The sequence below is a fragment of the Carcharodon carcharias genome, chromosome 1 (genome assembly GCF_017639515.1).
Source record: "Carcharodon carcharias isolate sCarCar2 chromosome 1, sCarCar2.pri, whole genome shotgun sequence".
Lineage (NCBI taxonomy): Eukaryota > Metazoa > Chordata > Chondrichthyes > Lamniformes > Lamnidae > Carcharodon > Carcharodon carcharias.
The window spans coordinates 14,405,951-14,427,350 of NC_054467.1; the positions used below are offsets into that span (position 1 = coordinate 14,405,951).

The window sequence follows — 21,400 nt, forward strand, 5'->3', positions numbered from 1 at the left end:
CACTTTGTTTGGGGCTTTATCTACGCAATTTTGTCATAGAAACAGGCAGTCAGCTTGGTTGGAGCTTGGAGAAGGGTGAGATAGAGTCTGCCAGGAGCTATAGGACCAGAAGTGGAGAGCTCTCAGGAACCCAAGGGGTTTTCTGGTGTGGAGCCACTAAGCAGGAATGCAGTGAGAAGTCACTTGAGCTGAGGAGTCCACAATCATGAGTTCCTGAAGGAAAGTTAGAGGGTTGCCTAGCCAAACGCTGGTGGAAAGATCCCCATGAAATCTCGTACCTCAGAACAGCTGGAATGCTAAGGAGAAATCAAAGTGAATACCGGAGAGCTGTGGCATAGCTTGGTTTGGTCCCAGGAGAAGTGAATGAACCCTCAAGAGTCTATAACCTATAAGGAAGCTCTTGTGTGGAAGTAAAAAGTAGAACATGGTTTAAAACTTAAATAATTACAAAATATAGTGTTAATTTTGAGGCGCTTGCTTTAATTTTGTAAAATTATTGTTCAAAGCTCGAAATCTTGTGGCATAGTTCTTTCAATTAATAACTGGAAGCTTGACTTTCTCTTTATCTGTTAATGGTCTCTCTGGGAATTGCAACAAAACAAAAACAAAACATGTGTACAGTGTACATCAGGCCATTTCACATTCCCAGGGTGCTCCAAAGCACTTCAAGGCCAATTAATTACTAAGTAGAGTTACCATATACAACTGTGGCAGTCAGTTTACATATTGCAAATTACCACAAGCTCCAATGGGATAAATAACCAGGTAATCTCTTCGTGGTGGTTTTGATAGAGATAAGTACTGTCAGGACACTAGGAAAAATTTATGGTGCCTGGATTGGCAGGCCAGATAAACCAATAGGCCCTATTCAGTCCTTGTTGGGCTGGTTCAAAGCCATGCCTTTCACAAGTGGCACAAAGTCCTAGTCCAGGGACAAACACTGTAGTTGATATTGCTGCACCAGCCTAGAAGGAAACTCAAGGATTTCCAGGGAGAGTGATGTTTCCCGAAAGATGTCTGATAAATTTAAATTAAACTTGTAACTTTTTCCCTTATTTGAAAACACTATGAATATAAAGAAGCATTCTTTTAAACTTTCCCTTCCCTATTAACTTTAAGGGATTGTGAAATTTTGCAATTCAACCTTTGGTTATTTTTTGATTTCTTAGTGAAATAAAACTTTTCTTACTTTTGCTCTTTAAAGGGTGTACACGAAGTACATTAGTTCATCTGTTAGTGAATTCACTCCTAGCCGTTACCAATTTAAAACACTACTCTAGTCATTGGCAAAATACATGGGCAGAACAGCCAATGACTGCAGCAGCAGCAGTGGCTCAGTCTGGGAGCCAGCGAGACAGGCTCCAGCACACTTGTTATTTACTGTAATTTAAATGAGTTGCAGACCCCGATTCTCTGAAGGGACTTAAAATTAGCCACCTTCCCTGGGGTGGCAAGGGTGGGGGTTGGGTCGGGTCAGGGTAGAGAGTTGAACATTTATTAAAAAAGCAACTGTGTACAAAAGGAACAGTAACTGTGAAATAAATATAAATTATATATAATAAACATCTCTCTCATACTTAAAGCTCATTAAGCCAGCCATATAGTGGCATAAATACATACAAGTAATAAAGTACAACAAATCCTTAAAATGTTCTTACCCTGAAAAGATACTCCCTTTCTCTATGGATTTATCTTAGTTGGCAGTGTGAGAGGACAACTCAACTAACAGAATCAGGATTTAAAGTCTTTGCAGTCTTATATTAAAAAGGACTGAAAGAACTGAGATAAAAACAAAAAACTGCGGATGCTGGAAATCCAAAACAAAAACAGAATTACCTGGAAAAACTCAGGTCTGGCAGCATCGGCGGAGAAGAAAAGAGTTGACGTTTTGGAACTCTTTTCTTCTCCGCCGATGCTGCCAGACCTGAAAGAACTGATATCACATTATGGCTGCAAACAGCACCACTGAAACATTCGGTTTGCTATAAAGCAGCCCCCACCGTTTCACTGAGGCAGCAAATCTCTGGAGTTTTGGGAGTTGGAGGGGGGAGGGGTGCGAAAGGGAGGGGGCTTGGGGGATGGTGAAACACAGAATCAGAGTATTTCATCCTAAGCTCCGTATAAAACTTTGGGTTGCAAGCAGTTTTCTCAGGAGCCGTTACAAATTCTGTCTGCTACTTGATTCCAATTTCCTTATATGGATGCAAAGCTAGAAATTCACTTTCACAATTTTTTCTTAAGAATGTTTACTGTATTGCAATATTATTCCGGTAATCTACTTTAATGCCTCTAATAAAACACAAACCAATACCACAGACAGCAACTTCTGGGCTTACTATATTATGACTACGGTGCAAAGCGAGCTTGATGTCAACAAGGAGGCTTGACAGTTCCCCAATGAATACAACTAACAAACTGCATTTGAATTGGGAAGTTGTGTTCTGATTCAATGAAAGAAAGGTCTTGCATTTATATAGCACCTTTCACATCCACAAGGCATCCCAATGTACTTCACACCCAATGACCTGCTTTTGAAGTACAGTTACTAGTGTTGTGTAAGGAAATGTAGCCGTCAATTTGTGCAGTCAGGTCTCACAAACATCAGTATGACAAATGGCCAGTTAGTCTATTTTGAAGTTAAGAGTTAAATATTGGCCAGGCCACCAGGGAGAACTCCCCTGTTCTTCTTCAAATAGTGCCATGAGATCTCTTACGTCCACCTCTGACAGTGCAGAGCGCCCCCCTGTACTGCACTGGAGTGTCGGCCTTGAATATATGCTCAGGTCCCTGGAGTAGGTCCCGAACCCCACAACCCTCAATCACTCAGCAACTTGCCACAATGATCATACTGCTGCATCCAGTTTAACTTGTAACATCCTCATCACGTGCAAGGTTATTTCTTAAAATTTATGAAGCACATGTTGTTGGCAATTAAATATTTAGAAAAAGTTGTGCAAAAATCAACATTGGTTTAGCTCAGTTAAGAGCATTGAGTAAAATACAATATGACCCAATCTTCTGAAGCCAGCACAGTGGAAACCAGAACATATCTAATGGGTAACTACCCATCATCCAAGCAACGCCAATCTCTATAATGTGAAATAATACTTGTGTTTATACAATACTTTATCATTCAAAAGTTCACTAAGTGAATGAGAAACTGGTAAGGTGAAGCTAAGATGGTGTTTCAGTACCACTGGGACAAGGGCTGAATATTATAAAAACAAAAAAACTGCGGATGCTGGAAATCCAAAACAAAAACAGAATTACCTCGAAAAACTCAGCAGGTCTGGCAGCATCGGCAGAGAAGAAAAGAGTTGACGTTTCGAGTCCTCATGACCCTCATGAGGACTCGAAACATCAACTCTTTTCTTCTCCGCCGATGCTGCCAGACCTGCTGAGTTTTTCAAGGGCTGAATATTGGTCACTAGGTTGACTCTTTTCAAATACCACCTTGGGATCTTTCACATTCACTTCTACTGGCAGACCGGGGGCTCGGTTTAGCAATTCAACCGAAGGATAACACCTCCAACACTGGAGTCAGCCTAGATCTTGAGCTTGAACACTGATGAGAGGCTCAAACTCCATGACCTTTCCACTGTGAAGCAAGAGTTACCAGCAGCGCCACACAGGCAGTCTGCCACAGTTTAAAGCAGTTACGGGGGCGGGGTGGGGGGGGGGAGAAGAGAGAAAAAGCTCATACCTTATTAATTTCCAGAGCTGGCAAAGTGTCTGCATCAGCTCTAGCGAGATCCAGCTTGTTTTCAGGGACGAACAGTTCCTTTATTTCAGCATATGCATCAACAGGGACAATGTCCTATTTGAAACAAACAATAAAACCCCAAAAAATCCATTTAGTGACAGCACTGAACTTCTGTTCAAATGTGGGCAATTTAAACTAATATACAATGCAATGAATGATTGGAGGCATTTTATACAGGAAATGAGGGGAAGAGCATGGTCCTGCAGTGCCATCTTGCGTTCATGGCCAGTAAAAACAATGTGGTCAGAAAGAAAGAAAATTGAGGAAATTACAAAGTTAATTAAACCATTTTATTACAAATATAGGATTAAAGGAGCATCTTTCATCTGTGAAATTGATGGTAATTCACAAAAAGGTCTGTGCAAGGAGGTGCTTTAATCTACCATTAAGGTGCATGCACAAAATGATTATTCCTAAAGCCATAGCCAAATTCATGGTCAACCTCAACGGAAATAAAAAAATCACAACCACACAGACCTCCATGAAGAGCTCTATTTAAAACATCTGTTTCAAGCGTCAATTAAAAAATAATGCTCATTTTCAGGGGTCTGGGTGGTAAACCACAAGCTAAGATCACTTTGTTATCCTGTAGGTGTAGACACAGGAGTTTTTCCGTTCTGGCGTTGCTGGTTAACAAAACTTCTCCATAAGTGATCATAGCCAGATATGAGCAGAGTCTGCAGCAAATTCCGTGCTTGCTAAAAAAAAAATCCACTTCAATAAATCACACTGGAGCAGACTGGAAGGTTTGTTTTTATAGTTCCCATCTTCATACATATATATATATAAAAAACTGGGCTCTGTGGCCAGGTTACAGAAGTAGTCTGCTTCTCAAAAAGCAGGCAGGAAATTCTCTATTCTCAAGGCTGCAAGATCCTGCTCGTTTTTTCTTTAAACACGCACTTTAAACCGTGGGCTAGTTACTCCTGTGAGTTCAGAAGGTCAAGGGGGTGATTTAATTGAGATGTCGATTGAAAATACCAGGGAAATGATTCCTCTGAGATAAAAACAAAAAAACTGCGGATGCTGGAAATCCAAAACAAAAACAGAATTACCTGGAAAAACTCAGCAGGTCTGGCAGCATCGGCAGAGAAGAAAAGAGTTGACGTTTCGAGTCCTCATGACCCTTCGACAGAACTCAGTTCTGTCGAAGGGTCATGAGGACTCGAAATGTCAACTCTTTTCTTCTCCGCCGATGCTGCCAGACCTGCTGAGTTTTTCCAGGTAATTCTGTTTTTGTGTTGTAAATGATTCCTCTGGTTGGGAAGGCCAGCAAAACAAAAAAAAAGGAAGAGACAATCTTACAATTAGGGCCAGGTTGTTCAGGGGCAAAAACAGGAAGCACTTTTTCCCCCCACATGAAAGGTAGCGGGAATCTGGAACTCTCTTCTCCCAAAAGGTTGTAGATGCTGGGTCAATTGAAATTTCTCCAGGAAAAAGGTCAACAGATTCTTGTTAGGTAAGAATATGGAACGACGTTTCCTGTTGGCTGCGCAGCAATCCAGAAGATACAGCATAGGTCGCTCACAAGCCACCCCCTCTCTTAAGATAATATGCCTCCATGGCCTCACAAATTTAAAGGCTGCTGAAATAAACAGCGTGCACAAGGGAAAAGATTTAAAGGGGATATGGGGTATCAAGAAATCTGGGTCAAGTTAATAGAGTTGAGGTATAGATCAGCCATGATCTGACAGAGTGGTGGAACTGGATGGAGGGGCTGAATGGCCTATTCCTGATCCTGCGTATGCCCAGTCTCCTGTTGCCAACTTGGAAAAAGCGTAACTAGGATGATGCTGGCCTGGGACCACCAGAGTGTCCTCAATTCTTTCTACAACATGGCCAGTCTTTCCTTCCTACCCAGCAATAGAAGGAATTGCATTTATAATAAACCTTTCACTTCTCAAGGACATCCCAAAGAGATTTACAGCCACTTAAGTACTTTTCTTTTGGAAGTGTAGTAAGTGGTGTAACGTAGGAAGCTACGTACCACACTGGAGTGTCAACCTAGATTATGTGCTGAAATCTGTGGAACCCACAACTGCCTTGGGGCATCCTGAGATTGTGAAAGGCAGTATATTCGTACCAGTGTATATATATTTCATTTTAAACGGCTAACAGTTCGAAAAAACAATGCACTACCATCTTTTTGGGTTCAGTATGGGCAATAAATACCAGCTTTGCCAGTGACTTCATATCCCAAGAATTTTATTTTTAAAAAAGGTCCATTTGGATGACACTTCCTCCAAAAAGAATTGTTCCCTCGAAGTCCATGTTGGTGGGTGTTCACTAGTTAACCATAATGGTTTTCCTCACATCTATACACAGTACTGAAGGAAGATTAATAGGTCTACAGTTTCACAAGAGTTGGTCTATGTACTCTTGATTTGTACCTACCAGATTGACACTTATGGACACCATTTTCAAAGAACCCACGTGAAATACATAGCTTACCAAAACTGCCTTAGACAGATCAGGCATCTGTGGAGAGAGAAAAAGTGCTAATGTTTCAGGTCAATGACCTTTCATCTGAACAGAAAGGTCATCAGCCTGAAATGATAACACTGCTTCTCTCTCTCGCTCTCTCTCCACAGATGCTGCCTGACCTGCGGAGTATTTCCAGCATTTTCTGTTTTTACTACAGATTTCCATCATCCACATTATTTTCCTTCTGCCTTACACTGGGTTTGGTGAGGTGCAGTTGGGTTTCCTTAGGCTGCCTGCTTTAGTGAAACCAGCAAATTTACTCTAGGGTTATCATGCCCATGTTGGACCATGAAGTATCCACTAATCCCTGCAACCCTACCAAACACAATACTGTATAAAAGGCACAGGGGAATCCTTACCCTCTCTTGAAGCAGTTCAATCACTTGCTGGACACATTCATTTACAGAACAGACATCGGTCTTCAACACTAGCTCAGGAGCTTCTGGCTTCTCATACTCTGAATCAATACCGGTGAACCCTAGAGGATGGTAAAGGCATTGTGTTCTTTAGCCAGTAACTAATTGTGCAATTTAATAAAAGGCTTTTGTCACTTTCTTAATAGTGCATTTTTTCAACAGTGCTGCCAGCGTGGAATTCACAGACTACAAGTTTGACAACTGCTCTGTGGTCGTTATCGAACTCCAGTATGGCCAATAGTAGCTAGGAATGGAACAGTCACCTTCCTCGCTCCCAAGCTGGGTAGGAGAAAATAAAATCAGCCAACATCCCTGTTTCTGAATGTTTTCCAAGCAGAATGTGCCAGAAGGTGCATGTGCAAATGAACGCAGAATCTGCATCAGCTGAGATGCTTCTCAACTCGCCCAGCAGCCCAGCCAACATGGGCAGAAGATGACCACCACCTGGGGAAGATACTGGGGACTGCCTGGTGCCATGAAAACTTTACGATGGACAGAAAACTGGAGAGGAAGCTCAACAACCTTTACCAATCTTAAAAAACCAACCTGTATTTGTAGTGAAACACCCCAAGGTGCTTAACAAGAGCATTATCAAACAATATTTGGCACTGAACAGCCATAAAAGGAAACAGAAATGATGGGCTTGGATACTGAGCCAAAACACACGTGAATGGACAGACATTTAATGGTTAAGTCCAGAAATATAACGGGCACAACGACATCACACTTGCCATTTTCCCTTCTCACTTCCGCCATTACTTGTAAGGATTGACAAAGAGATTTCAAATGCGTCATTTTAAATGAACATAATCATAATCACTGGAGACCTTTACTGAAATTTTCCCCGCACACAAATGTTCCTTATCACATCAATAAAACCAATCTGCAAATGCTTATAATGAACACACACACACACAAAGACCAGACAAGCAGCAAATTATTAAACCAGCAAATTCCCATAACCAATGTCATTCAATATCAATTTTTTAATCCCTGTGCAGATGCAAGAGCCCACCCCCCACAGAGAAGCAGGGGAAAAATAAATGACATATCTGATCGGGGCCACTTTAGCACAAGGGCTAATAACTAGCTACAGGGAGAGTTAAAAAGTCAGTAATAAGTCAGCTGCCTGTTTTGTATCAGAGAATGGAATGGGGTTGGGGGAGGGTAGGGGGTGGAAGGAGAAGACGATGAATGAAGTGCACACATTAAAGAATGGTGGTCTACGATTTTACAAAAACTTGTAATCATCACTGTGCCTTTCATTACATTGCTTTCTGTCATTGTATATAGCAGACAAGAAACTTAAATCTATATCCGGAGGAAAGTCATGAAGTCATGTTATCTGGCCTGTGCGTGTCCGCTCTGGCTCAGTAAGCAACTCTCTCGCCTCTGTGTCACAAAGTTCCGGGTTCAAAATTCCACTCCAGCGCTTGGACAAACACAAAAAAATCAAGGCTGTCAGTACAGAAGGAGCATTGCACTGCCGGAGGTGCTGCTTTTCAGGCGAGACATTAAACCGAGGCTCCATCTGCCTGCTCGGGTAGATGCAGAAGGTCCCATGGCACTACTTCAGAGAACAGCAGGGGAATTATCCCTGGTGCCCTAGCCAAGCCAATATTTATTCCTCAATCAACCTCGCAAAAAAACAAGATTATCTGGTCATTATCACATTGCTGTTTGTGGGAGTTTGCTGAGTGCAAATTGGCTGCTGCGATTCCTACATGACAACAGTGACTACACTTCAAAAGTACTTCATTTGCTACAAACTGCTTTGAGACATTTGGTGGTTGTGAAAAACGTGATATAAGTGCAGGTCTTTCTTTTTTCTATACAATTTGAAAATGTGCAAAGAATTATGCCACACAGGAGGCATTTGGCTGATTATTTACATACAGGATCCCACAAGTAAACGGTCTAAAAGTGATCCAGTAAAATGATTAACAGCAAGAGCAATCTGACTTTTTATTTTTTTTAAATTAAGGAGCACATGAAAGTTTAGCATTTATGGATTGCCACCAAGTTCAACATAAGTCTCATATTCCCCACCCCTCAAAGATGTTGGCTATTTTGTAAATTCAGATCCCACAGCTACCACTTAATCCACCACAGACTGCCCGGAGTGAGCAGTCACACTCAAACCCTTGCTAGGAACAAAATCTTCAAGAATCAGGCTGTGGTTGAGAGCTGATTGTGAAGTGGGTCTTTTGTGACGAAAATCAGACCCAGCACATTCACAGATTATGTAATGTACTCCAGAAAAAAAAACAATCTGCGTTTAATGGTGACTCATTACTTCCTCAGGATGTCCTAAAGCACCACGTAACCAGATACTTCTTGAAGTGCTAACACTTTACATATGCAAACAGCAGTCAATTTGCACACAAGCAATAGCTAGCAATGAGATGAATAATTAGATAAGCTAGCTAGAGTTAAGTTTCTAATCAACGCACTTGACTGTGTTAGTCACTGATTTTTTAAAATTTCTACTAATTTTGCGTCGATTGCCATAAGTCACTTGATTATGGATGGGTCTTGAACGTGCCTTAAACTATTTCATCTTTTGGATCTAAAAATGCAAGAAATTTTAAAAATAGGGAAAGTTAGGAGACTTATAGGGGTGTTCAAAATCGAGGGGCTTTGGTAGAGTAGATAGGGACAAACTTGCTGCTGGCAGAAGGGTCGAGAATCAGATGACAGATTTAAGATGATTGATAAAAGAACTAGAGACAAGATGAGGAGGATTTTTTTTTTGAGCATTGAGTCATGATAATCTGGATTCCCTGCACGAAAGTGTGGTGCAAATAGATTCAATAATAACTTTCAAATTGGAATTAGATACACGTTTGAAAAGGAAAAGATTGCAGGGTTATGGGGAAAGAGCAAAGGAGTGGAACTTCAGCTCTGAAGAGTCAAAAGGGCTTGAAACATTACCTCTGTTTCTGTCTCCACAGATGCTGCCCGACCTGCTGAATTTCTCCAGCATTTTTTGTTTTTATTAAGGAGTGGAACTACTTGGATAGCTCTTTTAAAGAGCTGACACTGGCACGATGGGCTAAATGGCCTTCTGTACTGACCAGGGAATGACTGGATAGTGAATGTCCAGATGCTAAACTTCAGAGAATGTGGGCAGGGGACAGAAGGAATGGCGAAATTCTGCACTGGTAATCATTAGATGTAGGTCCACTCAGATAATCAACATAATCAGTGCGAACATTTTTTTCCAAAAGGAAGTTGAAAGAAATAAATGAAATATGATAATGTCTTCCATGTGCTGCCTAAGGCTCTCAGACCATCCCTGTGTGTCCTATACCCTCAATTGCCTCTTGTATTCTCATGATACTTGCCTTTTATTTCACCAGCTCTGGCCTTTTTGTACAATCCCTTCACATCTCTTTCCTCGCAAACATGCAGAGGGGCATCAACAAATATTTCGAAAAACGGCAGGCCAGCAGCTTCATGGATACTTCTGCCATTTTTCCGATCCTACCAAAAATTGAAAGGTACATTTAAAAGAAGAGAAACATCAGCAATGTCCACCCCAGCTATGAGATAACTTGACACAGTTTAGAACTCAATAAAAACATTGATGGAAAGAGAGAGAATTGCAAAGTAATGCAACTCTCATCAGATTATTTTGTTGTTTTATTAATTATATGTATTTTCTCACCCTCTCTTGTTTCAGGTTTCACGGTTTCCATTCATGACAGTTTGACAGTGCCACCCAGGCTCCTGCTCAGGAGCCAGTCACTGATTTATGCATGAAGCAGATTGAGATGCCTAGCTCCCAACAAGAAGAGCTTCATCCCTACCTGATAACCTAAGGGCCAGAACTCAACTCCCACATGATGGTTTGCGCAAGCTGCATTCATGCTCTCTATGCAAGTGTGCTGGAGGCTGGTCACGCTGTGCCAATCCACAGGCACTAGTGATTTTTAAAAGCTTGGATCTTGCACAAACACATCTTGCATTAATAAAATAAACAATTCACAAAGGGAAATAGGACGGAGAAATGCATTTCGAGCCCCGGAAAACAAAACAGGAGGGTGCTTGCAAACCTGGTCAGAGAAGAGGTGGAAAGGGTTTAAGGAGGGACTTTTATAGAATAGGGTCAAGGAAGCTGGAGGGTTTGTCCTGAAATTGGTTTTTGGAATGGGGAGAGAACGCAAGGCTAGGGCCAAAAAAGTGAGTATAAGGAAGTGCATGGGTAGTGGACGCTGCACATGCTAGAGCAAAAGGGTACAACATAGCAAGGTTAGGAGGGAGGGATATGAAGAGAATGAGGAGCTCGGGAAACAGGGGGTAAGTGCATGACAGTAATAAGGGGAGGCGATGGGATAGTAAGATTTGGTGTGAACTGAACTAGGGCAGCTGCAGTTTGATCAAATTGACGTTTGTGAAGTGTGGGAGAGGGAAGGCCAGAAATGAAGGCATTGGATTGAAGGTCTAGAGTGACTATGGATGGATTAGGATTTAAGCTGTGGATGGGCTTGAAGCTCAACTCAGTAAAACAGGGCACCTGGATTTTGTATAGCACGGTTCAGCCTAAGTGAGTGACTGGGATAGAGAACCAAATCAGTAACGAGAGTGAGAGAAAAAGGTGATGGCTATAGTCATTCCAAAGTCAGCTTGGAGGAAGCTATAGCTCACCCACAGTTTCGTACCAGAAAAGTAGAGTGACAGCAGGGAGGTGGTCAAAAACGGTTTCACAAGTATAACTACAGCAAATATACTTTCCATTTCTGCCAAGGAATGGATGCCTCTAACAGAACCATAAAATATGACAGCCGCAGTATGTGGTAACTCTGCTTAAAACTTGAAACGCTGAGGTTGTATTATGATAAATTAATCTCACAGGCTAACCAGTGTGATTGTAACATTAAAATGGCCATGGAATCAAAGTGTGACAAAGTTATACCTCTTATCACCATGAACAAATTCCAATTCAATAATATTTTCTGCATCCCGTGTTCACAAAAGTACTTTAAAGAGATGTAAAAATGCTTTAACTGGGGACTATTGGTATTCTAAATTATACTTTGCTTCACATCCAAAATCAGTAAACTATTTGCAATGCCTTAGTGAATACCTTGATATCAGGAAGGATGTTAAATTATATCAAACACACTGTGTACTGCTCTAAAACATGTAATAATTACCAAAGTATAATTTAAATACCAGTAAAGTATCCACAGTCAGTTGATGAATAAAAGTCTTTAGGATGACAAGGATTCCAAGACCTGGGAAACTCTCCCAACCACACAATATCTACTGGCCAGGGCTTTCAACAGCATTGTTACAGATGACTGTTTACACTCAGGGCTTCCATTCTAAATATTAACTTTGGCACTTTCAATGATAGATATTGATAAATGACTATAACTCAATCATGACGAAGTATATTCCTTCACAAAAATTTTAATATATGGTGAAACTTCAGAGGCAGATGTTGACAACAATGCAGGTGATGAATGATACTGTTAAGAAAACATCTTGTGCACTTAACATGGATAAGGAACAGTTGGGTACCTTTGTATATGGAGAAATAAAGCTAGCAAGACACACAAGTCCAGCATCTGCAAACAGCTTGGCCACTTCTGCAATACGCCGAATGTTCTCTTCCCGGTCCCCTGGGCTAAAGCCCAAGTTTTTGTTCAGACCTTGCCGAATGTTGTCACCATCCAATGTGTAGCAGGGTATGCCATGGCAAACCAAGTACTCCTCCAATGCCATGCTAACTGTTGTTTTACCAGCTCCGGACAGGCCTGTTAAATACAACCACAAAGTCAGAATAAGTTAATCATACTTAATTGAAACTATCTTCAGCAAACTTTCTACGCACAGCTAGAAAGTGTCAGCTTGAGTAAGAAGGTTGTGGGCTCAAGATACACGCCAAGGATTGAGCACATAATCCATTCTGATACCTCAATGTACACCCGAGAGACTTTCAGACGAGAAATTAAACAAAGGCCCAGTATGTCCTCTTAAGGGCCCATAAAAGATTCCATGACACTATTTGAAGAGGTGACTTGTCGTGTGCTGACCAATCATCGAACAATAAACATCTTTGTCGAAAGCAAGGATTAACCATCCATCGCCAGATCTGGCTGGGCCATAGAGACCATCACAAACTCCCTTTCCTAATCACTGTTCCAAACCTTGGCAACTGTCTTAAGCTGAGCATGGCCGTTAGCAACCTTGCTGTTGTATTTGACCCCAAGCTGGGAGGTGGTGTTTTGACTCTGAGCTGAGATTCCCTCCAAGTATCTTCACCATCAAGACTGCCTACTTCCATCTCCATAACATCACTTGACTCCAACACTGTCTCAGCTCATCTGTTACCCTCATCCATGCCTTTGTCACCTCTAGACTTGACCATGCCAACGTTCTCCTGGCCAGCCTCCCATCTTCCACCCTCCATAAACATGCTCATCGAAAACTCTGCTACCTATATTTTAATTCACTCCTAATATCATTCAAAACATCACCACCCTGCTTGCTGACCTAACACTGTAGTCTCCTTTAGCATACAAGCCATCAAGATCTCAGCACCCTTCCAATTCTGGCATATCAAGCATCCATGATTTTAATCATTCCATTATTGGCAGCCATGTTTTCAGCTGCCTTGGCCCTAACCTCTGGAATTCCCTCTCTAAATCTCTATGCCTCTCCGCCACACCCCCCACCCCAACAACTCTCCGCCCCACCAGTTTCAAGACGTGCTTTAAATCTACCTCTTTGATCAAGCTTTTGGTCATCTGATCTGACTGCCTTCTGTGGCTCGATGCTTTATAAAAAGTGCCTTTATTGATAGTGCTCTGGTTAAATGCCTTGGGATATTTTACATTTACGTAGCGCGTTTAATGTACTAATGTAGTTGTTGGCAGAGAGTCTAGAATTGGGGCTCAGTTTCAGGGAAAGATGTTGGCCATTTAGGACTGAAATGAGGAGAAATTTCTTCAATCAGAGGGTTAACTGTCTTTTGAAATCTCTAACCCAGATGGGTGTGGATATTCAGTCGATGAACATATTCAAGACTGAGATCGGTAGATTTTTGAGCACTAAGGAAATCATGGGAAACGAGGTCAGAACAGGGAAACAAAGATGACGTAGACATTCAGTTATGACCTTATTGAATGGCAGAGAAAACTCAATGGCTTACTCCTGCTCCTATTTCTTATGTTATGACACAGATTGTCCAAAAAAAGGGAACTGCAATACCGCACGAGCTTTGGCCTTCGGGAGATGAGGTGGTGAAAGAGAAAAAAAAAGAAAACAACAAAACTACTCACGTGGAAACTGAAGGTACAGCTCACTTTTCCCCTTTAGCAAAATCGAAATCTATGTTTCATGGTTATTTTATCTTTACACGAGTCATCAAAAGACCAAATGTAGTCAACAGCTTCAGGGAAGAGTAAACAACTAGTGGAAAAACTCAAATTTCTCGCTCCACTTTTTTCAACTCTTAACCACGCATAAGATTACTTACCAAATAGAGGAACAGAAAAGAAATGTTTCTTCAATCAGTAAATTATTCCAATTTTCTAACAAAGCTAAAGTGTGACGTGTTATATACGGGTACAGTAGTGTGGAGATTATGTTACTGCGCCAATAATCCAAAGAACATGGAGTTCAAATCCCACCACAGCAGTTTATGAATTTGAATCCAGCTTTTAAAAATCTAGAAATATAAAGCTGGTATCTGTAAAAGAGCTATCTGGTTGTAATAACAAAAAAATGGATGACATTTAGGGAAGGAAGCTTATTGTCTCCACATGGTCTAATCTATACATGGCTCTAGTCTCATAAGGTTAACTCTTAACTGCCTAGAGAAATGGCTGAGCAGGGCAATCAGTTGTACCAAGCTAGCTCATGGTTCAAGAAGATGACTCACCACCACCTTCTCAAGACAACCCGGTGGGGTTGTAAATGCCACTTTGCCAGTGATACCCACAACCTGAAAGTGAATAAAAAACCTAACTTAAAGATGAAGCTTCAGGCATTGATTAAGAACAGCAAAAATTAAGCAAACGACATACAATAAATAAACCTACTTAGATGCTTGAAAGAGGCTTCACAGATGAGCAAAACTAAACATCAAGTAAAGAAATTTGGCAAACTGCATGGACAAATAAGTAGATTCAGAGAAGGACGATAAAAGCAGGGAGAAGAAATTTGGGGAGGAGGCTGCAGACATGGGCTGAGCTTAAAGCTCTGACATCAATAGTGGAACTGAAAAAGGAGGGAGGTGTACAAGGGGCCTGAGTTAGGGGAGCAAACAGTTAAAGGAGTACAGTTCTCAGCAGAGTCACGGAACACAGGGCATAAGGTAAAGGAGACCACAGATAGAGGGTGAAAGTGAGGGCAATGATCTTGAAATAACTGCACTGAGGAATAGGAAGCAAAGATAGCCCAGCATGGACAGGAATGACGAACAAGCAATACTGAGATCTAGACAGGATGTGAATGGTAAAATCTTAAGTGAATTGGAGTGAATGGAGGGTGGAGTGTTACAAGGTTGGCAGGGAGGGCGTTAGTCTGGAGGGGAAAAGGTATGAATTAAGATTTCCATTGCATTGTGTGAATTGGGCAAAGGTAGTCAATGCTAGAGTCTGGTGTGCAGAGTCTTGATGACATTCAAGGGAAGAATAAGGGAGTGTTACCTGTAAGCCAGACAGTGCACCCTCGGAAACCACCTCTGGTGCCAACAACCTGTCCACGCTTGTTTCTGCTGACATGGTGCGCTTGGAAGGTTACATTGGTTGCCCTCTGTTTACCCTGTAAGATACATAATCACTGCACTGAAAAATGCATGGCATATAATGCATAAGCAAAGTTACTTGAACAGAAAAAAAACATTGCACTCAGCTTTGCACTACTAATTTTATGAATCCATAAAGGGACCATAAATATATGATAGTCACTAATAAATCCAATGAAGAATTCAGAAAAATCTTTACCCAGAGAGTGATTAGAAAGTGGAATTCGCTACCACATGGGATAATTGAAGGAAATATCACAGATCTACTTCAGGAGGAGTTCAATAAGCAACATGAAGAACAAAGGACTAGAAGGTTAGGCTGATAGGGTTAGATAAAGTAGATTAGGAAGAGACAAAGACAAGTGTAAAGTCTTTGGTTCAATGCCCATTTTTGCACTGAAATTCAATTTAATTTTATGTGACCTGCAGAAGGTTGTTACAATCCCCAGAGAAATATAACTTTAAAAAGACATTTGAACTTCCAGTTGATAGCTGAAAGAATGACACGACAAGATTTGACATTTTGAAACTTTTATTGTAACAGATGACTAAAAGCACTATTGACTAAACACTATTTTCCTCTTGTGGGCAACTGATACTTTAAACTACAGGGAGGAACAGTCCCCTTTTATACTTATCACCACTGCACTCTCCATGGAATTACAGTCCTGATAATAAACAGCCCACAGTTGTTCCCAGCTACCAATGGGTTCCCGTGTCCCTGTTTCGCCAAGTAGTAACTTTGAGTGACCCTCTCCAGGCACGTTTCTCAGTTTTCGGAGAGTTTCTTAAATCAGCAGTAAAACCTACTCCAATGACTCTTCTTCCCCCAGCCATGCCAGGACAAATATCCCGGTATCTGGAGAAGACTGCAGGATGCAGTCTCTTCGACAAGAAACCGTCTCCCTCCTGCATCCAGCTGTGGTACCTCGCAAAACCAAGCAGCCTTTCTCTTGGCTGATCTCACTGAAACTGCTGTCTGTCTGAGCTTTTAATTAGTTTGTAGGGATGCCTGTAAGTTAACCTTAAGAATAACTTCCTCTACCCTTTTACCCATGGCAACATGAAACACATTAACCTTGCATTCAGTTAGAAATGCTAATTAGCTATCCTTAGCCCCAACATACCTTCATCTTATAAGTAATTGGACAGTTTACAGCACAACAGCTTACAACCCAGTACCTTCAACACCTTTCTGGGACTTTAGGAGACTCAGGGTCTACCCATTGCAACCTCGGAGACTGTTGCCATCATCTCCAAATATAAATGCTTTGCAACGTTTTCTCAGTAAAACAATCTAAGCCTTACTTTGATCTCTAACAATCAAACCACTCAGGCTTACTGTCAGGCAGACAGCAGAACAGGTCACATGACTACCTTCAATAACCCTAAATTTAAAGCAACAGTCCCAAAGTATGATTTTATAAACCTCATAATTGTAACAAGATACTCAGACTTAGCTGCTGTTTAAATAGTGCCTTCAGGATTCTGAATGTTCAGAATCAAAACTTTAATCATTTTTTTAAAGCAGTCTTTATTGCCTTATTGTAGTCCTGAACAACTATTAGACAATCTCTTTCTAAATTAAAATTTTAGGCTGCAACTGCAAAACATCTATAGCATCACTACAGTTAATCAATATGGTGGGGAGGGGTAAAGGTCATGAAGGTCATATCAATTACAAGTGACCACTGTGGCCAGATTCTGTGCCTGAACTCCATGCTGCAGAGAGACCCCGAGGGTGTAATGACACCACGCAGACTGCATTGGTTCAAGGCGGTGGCTCACCACCACCTTAAGCGCAATCAGGATGGGCAATAAATGCTGGCCCTGCCATCGGTACCGTCTTCCCAAGAACAGATACAAAAATGCAGTAAGGACAAACAGATTTTCTGGTTTTTTGTCAGAGGTAATGCACATAGAGGCTCACTGAATACTGGAAATGCCACAAACACAGAGCACTTGGATGTCGATTTTGGTTTGAGATGCTGCTGGCAGATTAAGCTATCTTTTCTCTTGCAGGTGTCAGCTTGTCTGCTGTATATTTCCATCACTTTCCATTTCTATTAAGGTTTTGTTCTACACTCTTCTTTAGAAACATGTTCGATCTGTTGCTTAGATTACTCAGACAACAATTTGCATATATATAGCACCTTTAATGTAGTGAAACATCCTAGGATAGAGCAACAAGCAAAACAATGAGAACATGATGGTGGTGTAAGAGCAGAGGGTCATGCTGCATGTTCAAATCACTCGCTGATTTACACAACTCAACTACTTAAACCAATCTCCTCAGCGACCAATGGAGCATTGCATGATGCCACTATGATTTGAAGTACAGCTCCCAGTCGCTTCTGTTTATACTGAACAAGAATCAACATCACCCTTTTAATAAGACTGCTGTGCATCCAGATTGCCTGCTCCAAGATTCAGGGAAAACAATAAAGTCAGTATACACTCGAATAATCAACAACTGTGGAATGCCCTGGATTCAAATATATACAAGGCCCAAGTATCACAGGTTGAACTGAAGGGAGCATTTTGCATAAGTGGGCAGATGTCTCTGGTAAGGGCAAGGTCATTGGCCTTCTACAATGAGTTAATTAGATACATGAGAAATTTAAATAAATGCCTCTCTTTACAGCAAACAAAAAGTTCCATACACTTCAACATCTTTAATTCACTAATTATACAGAGGTTTAGGTCTACATTGAGATTTATTCACAACCTTGGTATCGTATTTGACCCTGAGCTAAGCTTCCAACCACATATCCGTGTTGGCACATATCAGACTGCCTATTTCTACCTTGATAACCTAGCCCCTACCTCACCTCATTTGCTGCTGCAACCCAAATCCATGCCTTTGGAGTCTCTGGATTTGGCTAGTCTAAAACACTCCTGGCCAGGGTCCCACATTTTACAATGTGTATATTTAAGGTCATCTAAAACTCTGTCGCCTTCCACACAACTTGAACCAAATCCTATTCGCTCATATGGCTTGCTGACCAACCTGCTTTGTTCCCGGTTCAGTGGCTCCTCGATTTTAATATTCCCATTCTTGCTTTCAAATCCCTCCATGGACTCTGTAAGCTTCTCTAGACCCCACCAGCAGCACCACCACCAACCCACCGCCACTCCACCGACCCCACCCCCCTCCCCAATTATATCTGCACTCCTCTAATACTGGTCTCTTGAACATCCTCTATTTTGATCACTACACCACTGGTGGCCTTGTCTTCAGCTGTCTGGACCCTAAGCTCTGGAATTCCCTCCTCCCTATCTCATCTCTGTTCTTTAAGAAGCTCCTTAAAGCCTACCTCTTTGACCAAGCTTTTGGTTATCTGACTTAATATCTGATGGGACTCAATGATGCTTTGTTTGTAATGCAGGTAGAGCGCCATGTGACATTTTATTACATTAAGGGTACCATACAAATACACGTTCCTACATTGCAACAGTTAATCCAGAGATCAGTGCTCTCTCAGTTTTCAGGCTGAGTATATATACTCTATCCTTAGCTCTCCTGAGGGTACTTGATAAACACCAAAGATGTTATTTTTGACGTAGGTGTGTCAAATTTTTCAAATCCCTAGTTCCCTTTTTCGCCATAATCAGCAGCCAGCCAGCTTCCACAGACATCTAAAAAAAATGAGTTGACTCTGCAGGTAAACCGCAATGTGCAGTTAATTCTGCTCATCCACAAAAATATCAGCACTCCTGGCAGGATAATAGAACACTACCTGAAAAATATTTGGCGAACAGATCCCCACAGGTGTCCTGGAATCTAAAGCCTCTCGGTGATGTTCAGTCACTAGCCCTGGCCTACCACATAAAGGGCAGGTCCTCACTGTGAGATCTGCTGTTTGGTGAGGCAAATTTGCAAGTTGGAAAACTTCGGCTGCAGCTTAGAAACTAAAGCATGGCCTTCTTTCTCTAACAGCTTGAGTGAAATGGATGTCCACAAAACTTCTACTTATCAGAAATCGATGGAAATTGGGCCATGTTGTTAATGGGCAACAGATCTGAAACTTTTAGCAAACCATGTTGAAAATCTACCCCACGTGCTTGTCCCTATCCCCAAAATACACACGCTTCACATTTCAGCACCACCTGCCGTAAATCTGCCCACTCCCTTCCCCATCTACTGGCTAGCACTTTGCACTGCATTATTACAGCTGGCTGCTGGCCTTACTCACTCGCTCTCTCTTGCTGTCTTTGAATACTTGCTCCCTCTTCCCTGCTCTCTTGCTCGTTCTCTATCTTTCTTAGTGTGTCTCCATCTCCGCAACCCCATTATTCCAGTTCTTGTTTTACTCTTATCTCCCTGACTGTGTCTCCCTCTTTCCTTGTTGCTGTCCCTCGCAATCTATGCTCTCTCCCTTTTTCATCCCCATCTCCTCTATTACTCTCCATCCCTCCAGATCTTTAAATTTTTAAACTTAATCCCTCATTCTTATCACTATGCTCTGTCTTGCATCATAGAAAAATAATAAGTGCGGGAATATGGTTTTCCTGTGTCTCCCTCTCCAATTTCTTTCCCAATGCCTCCCTGATGCTCCGTGCTCTCTCACCAATCCCCTAAACACATCGTTCCCCCATCCCCTCACTCTCCCCTCCACTTCCCCCTCTCCCTGTTCCACCCTCCACCTCCCCCTCTCCCCGTCCCCTCTGTCACCCTCTTCTCTCCGTCCAGCCCCACTCCGTCCATCCACCTCCCTTTTCTCACTCCTCGCCCCCCCCTTCTCTGTCCGTCTGCCCCCCTTCTCTGTCCGTCCACCTCTCTTCTATCTCTCTCCCACCCCAACCCTGTCTACTCTCTCGCACCCCCTGCCCCCTCGTTTACTCTGTCTCTCCGCCCGCACCCCCCCTTCTATTCTCTCTCTTCCACCTCACCCCACGTCTACTCACTCTCTCCCCCTGCCCCCCGGTCTACTCTCTCTCTCCCACCCCACCCCCCATCTACTCTCTCTCCCACCCCACCCCCCGTCTACTCTCTCTCTCCGCCCACAACCCCCCTTCTACTCTCTCTCTCCGCCCGCAACCCCACTTCTACTCTCTCTCTCCCACCCGTCTACTCTCTCGCACCCCCCACCCCCCCCATTTGCTCTCTCTCCCTCCCCCACACGCCCCTGTCTACTCTCCCTCTCCCCCGCCCTGTCTACTCTCTCTCCCCCAGCTCCCCCGTCTACTGTCTCTCTCCCCCCCGCCTACTCTCTCTCTCCTCCCCCTCTCCGTCCGTCCATCCCCCCCCCTTCCCTCTCTCCGTCCCCCCTCTCCATCCGTCCGCCTCCCCTTCTCTCTCCATCCGTCTGCCTCCCCTTCCCTCTCTCCATCCCCCCTCTCCGCCCATCTGCCTCCCCTTCCCTCTCTCCGTCCCCCCTCTCCGTCCATCTGCCTCCCCATCCCTCTCTCCGTCCCCCCTCTCCGTCCATCCGCCCCCCCCTTCTCTCTCTCCATCCCCCCTCTCCGTTCGTCCGCCCCCCTGCTCTCTCTCCGTCCCCCCTCTCCGTCCGTCCACCCCCTCCTTCTCTCTCCGTTCCCCCTCTCCGTCCGTCTGCCCCGCCTTCTCTCCCTCCGCCCGCCCTTCTCTGTCCGTCCGCCCCCCGTCTACTGTCTCTCCCCTCACCGCCTTCTCTCTCTCCCCCCATTCCCCCGTCTACTCTCTCTCTCTGCCCCCATTCCCCCATCTACTCTCTCTCTCCCCCCGTTCCCCCGTCTACTCTCTCTCCCCCGTCTACTCTCTCTCTCTTCCCACCCGCCGTCTCTCTCTCTCTCTCCCCCGCTCCCCCGTTTACTCTCTCTCTCCCCCCGCTCCCCCGTCTACTCTCTCCCCCCCGTCTACTCTCTCTCTCCCCCCATTCCCCCCGTCTACTCTCTCTCCCCCCGCTCCCCCGTCTACTCTCTCTTCCGCCCCCTCCGTCCACTGTCTCTCCCCCACACCCCCTCCGTCTACTGTCTCTCTCTCTCTCTCCCCCA

General features: G+C 43.1%; 1 protein-coding gene across 1 annotated transcript in view; it reads right to left on the reverse strand.

Moving 5' to 3' along the window:
* papss1 (3'-phosphoadenosine 5'-phosphosulfate synthase 1) overlaps positions 1-21,400 on the reverse strand; it is a 59,511-nt gene that overhangs the window by 32,374 nt on the left and 5,737 nt on the right. Inside the window, exons 2-6 of the mRNA XM_041194901.1 lie at positions 15,327-15,441; positions 12,193-12,428; positions 10,011-10,149; positions 6,607-6,725; positions 3,704-3,817 (exon numbers count right to left, since the gene is read on the reverse strand). Of these exons, the coding sequence (XP_041050835.1) occupies positions 3,704-3,817; positions 6,607-6,725; positions 10,011-10,149; positions 12,193-12,428; positions 15,327-15,441 (723 nt within the window). The remainder of the gene's footprint in view (positions 1-3,703; positions 3,818-6,606; positions 6,726-10,010; positions 10,150-12,192; positions 12,429-15,326; positions 15,442-21,400) is intronic.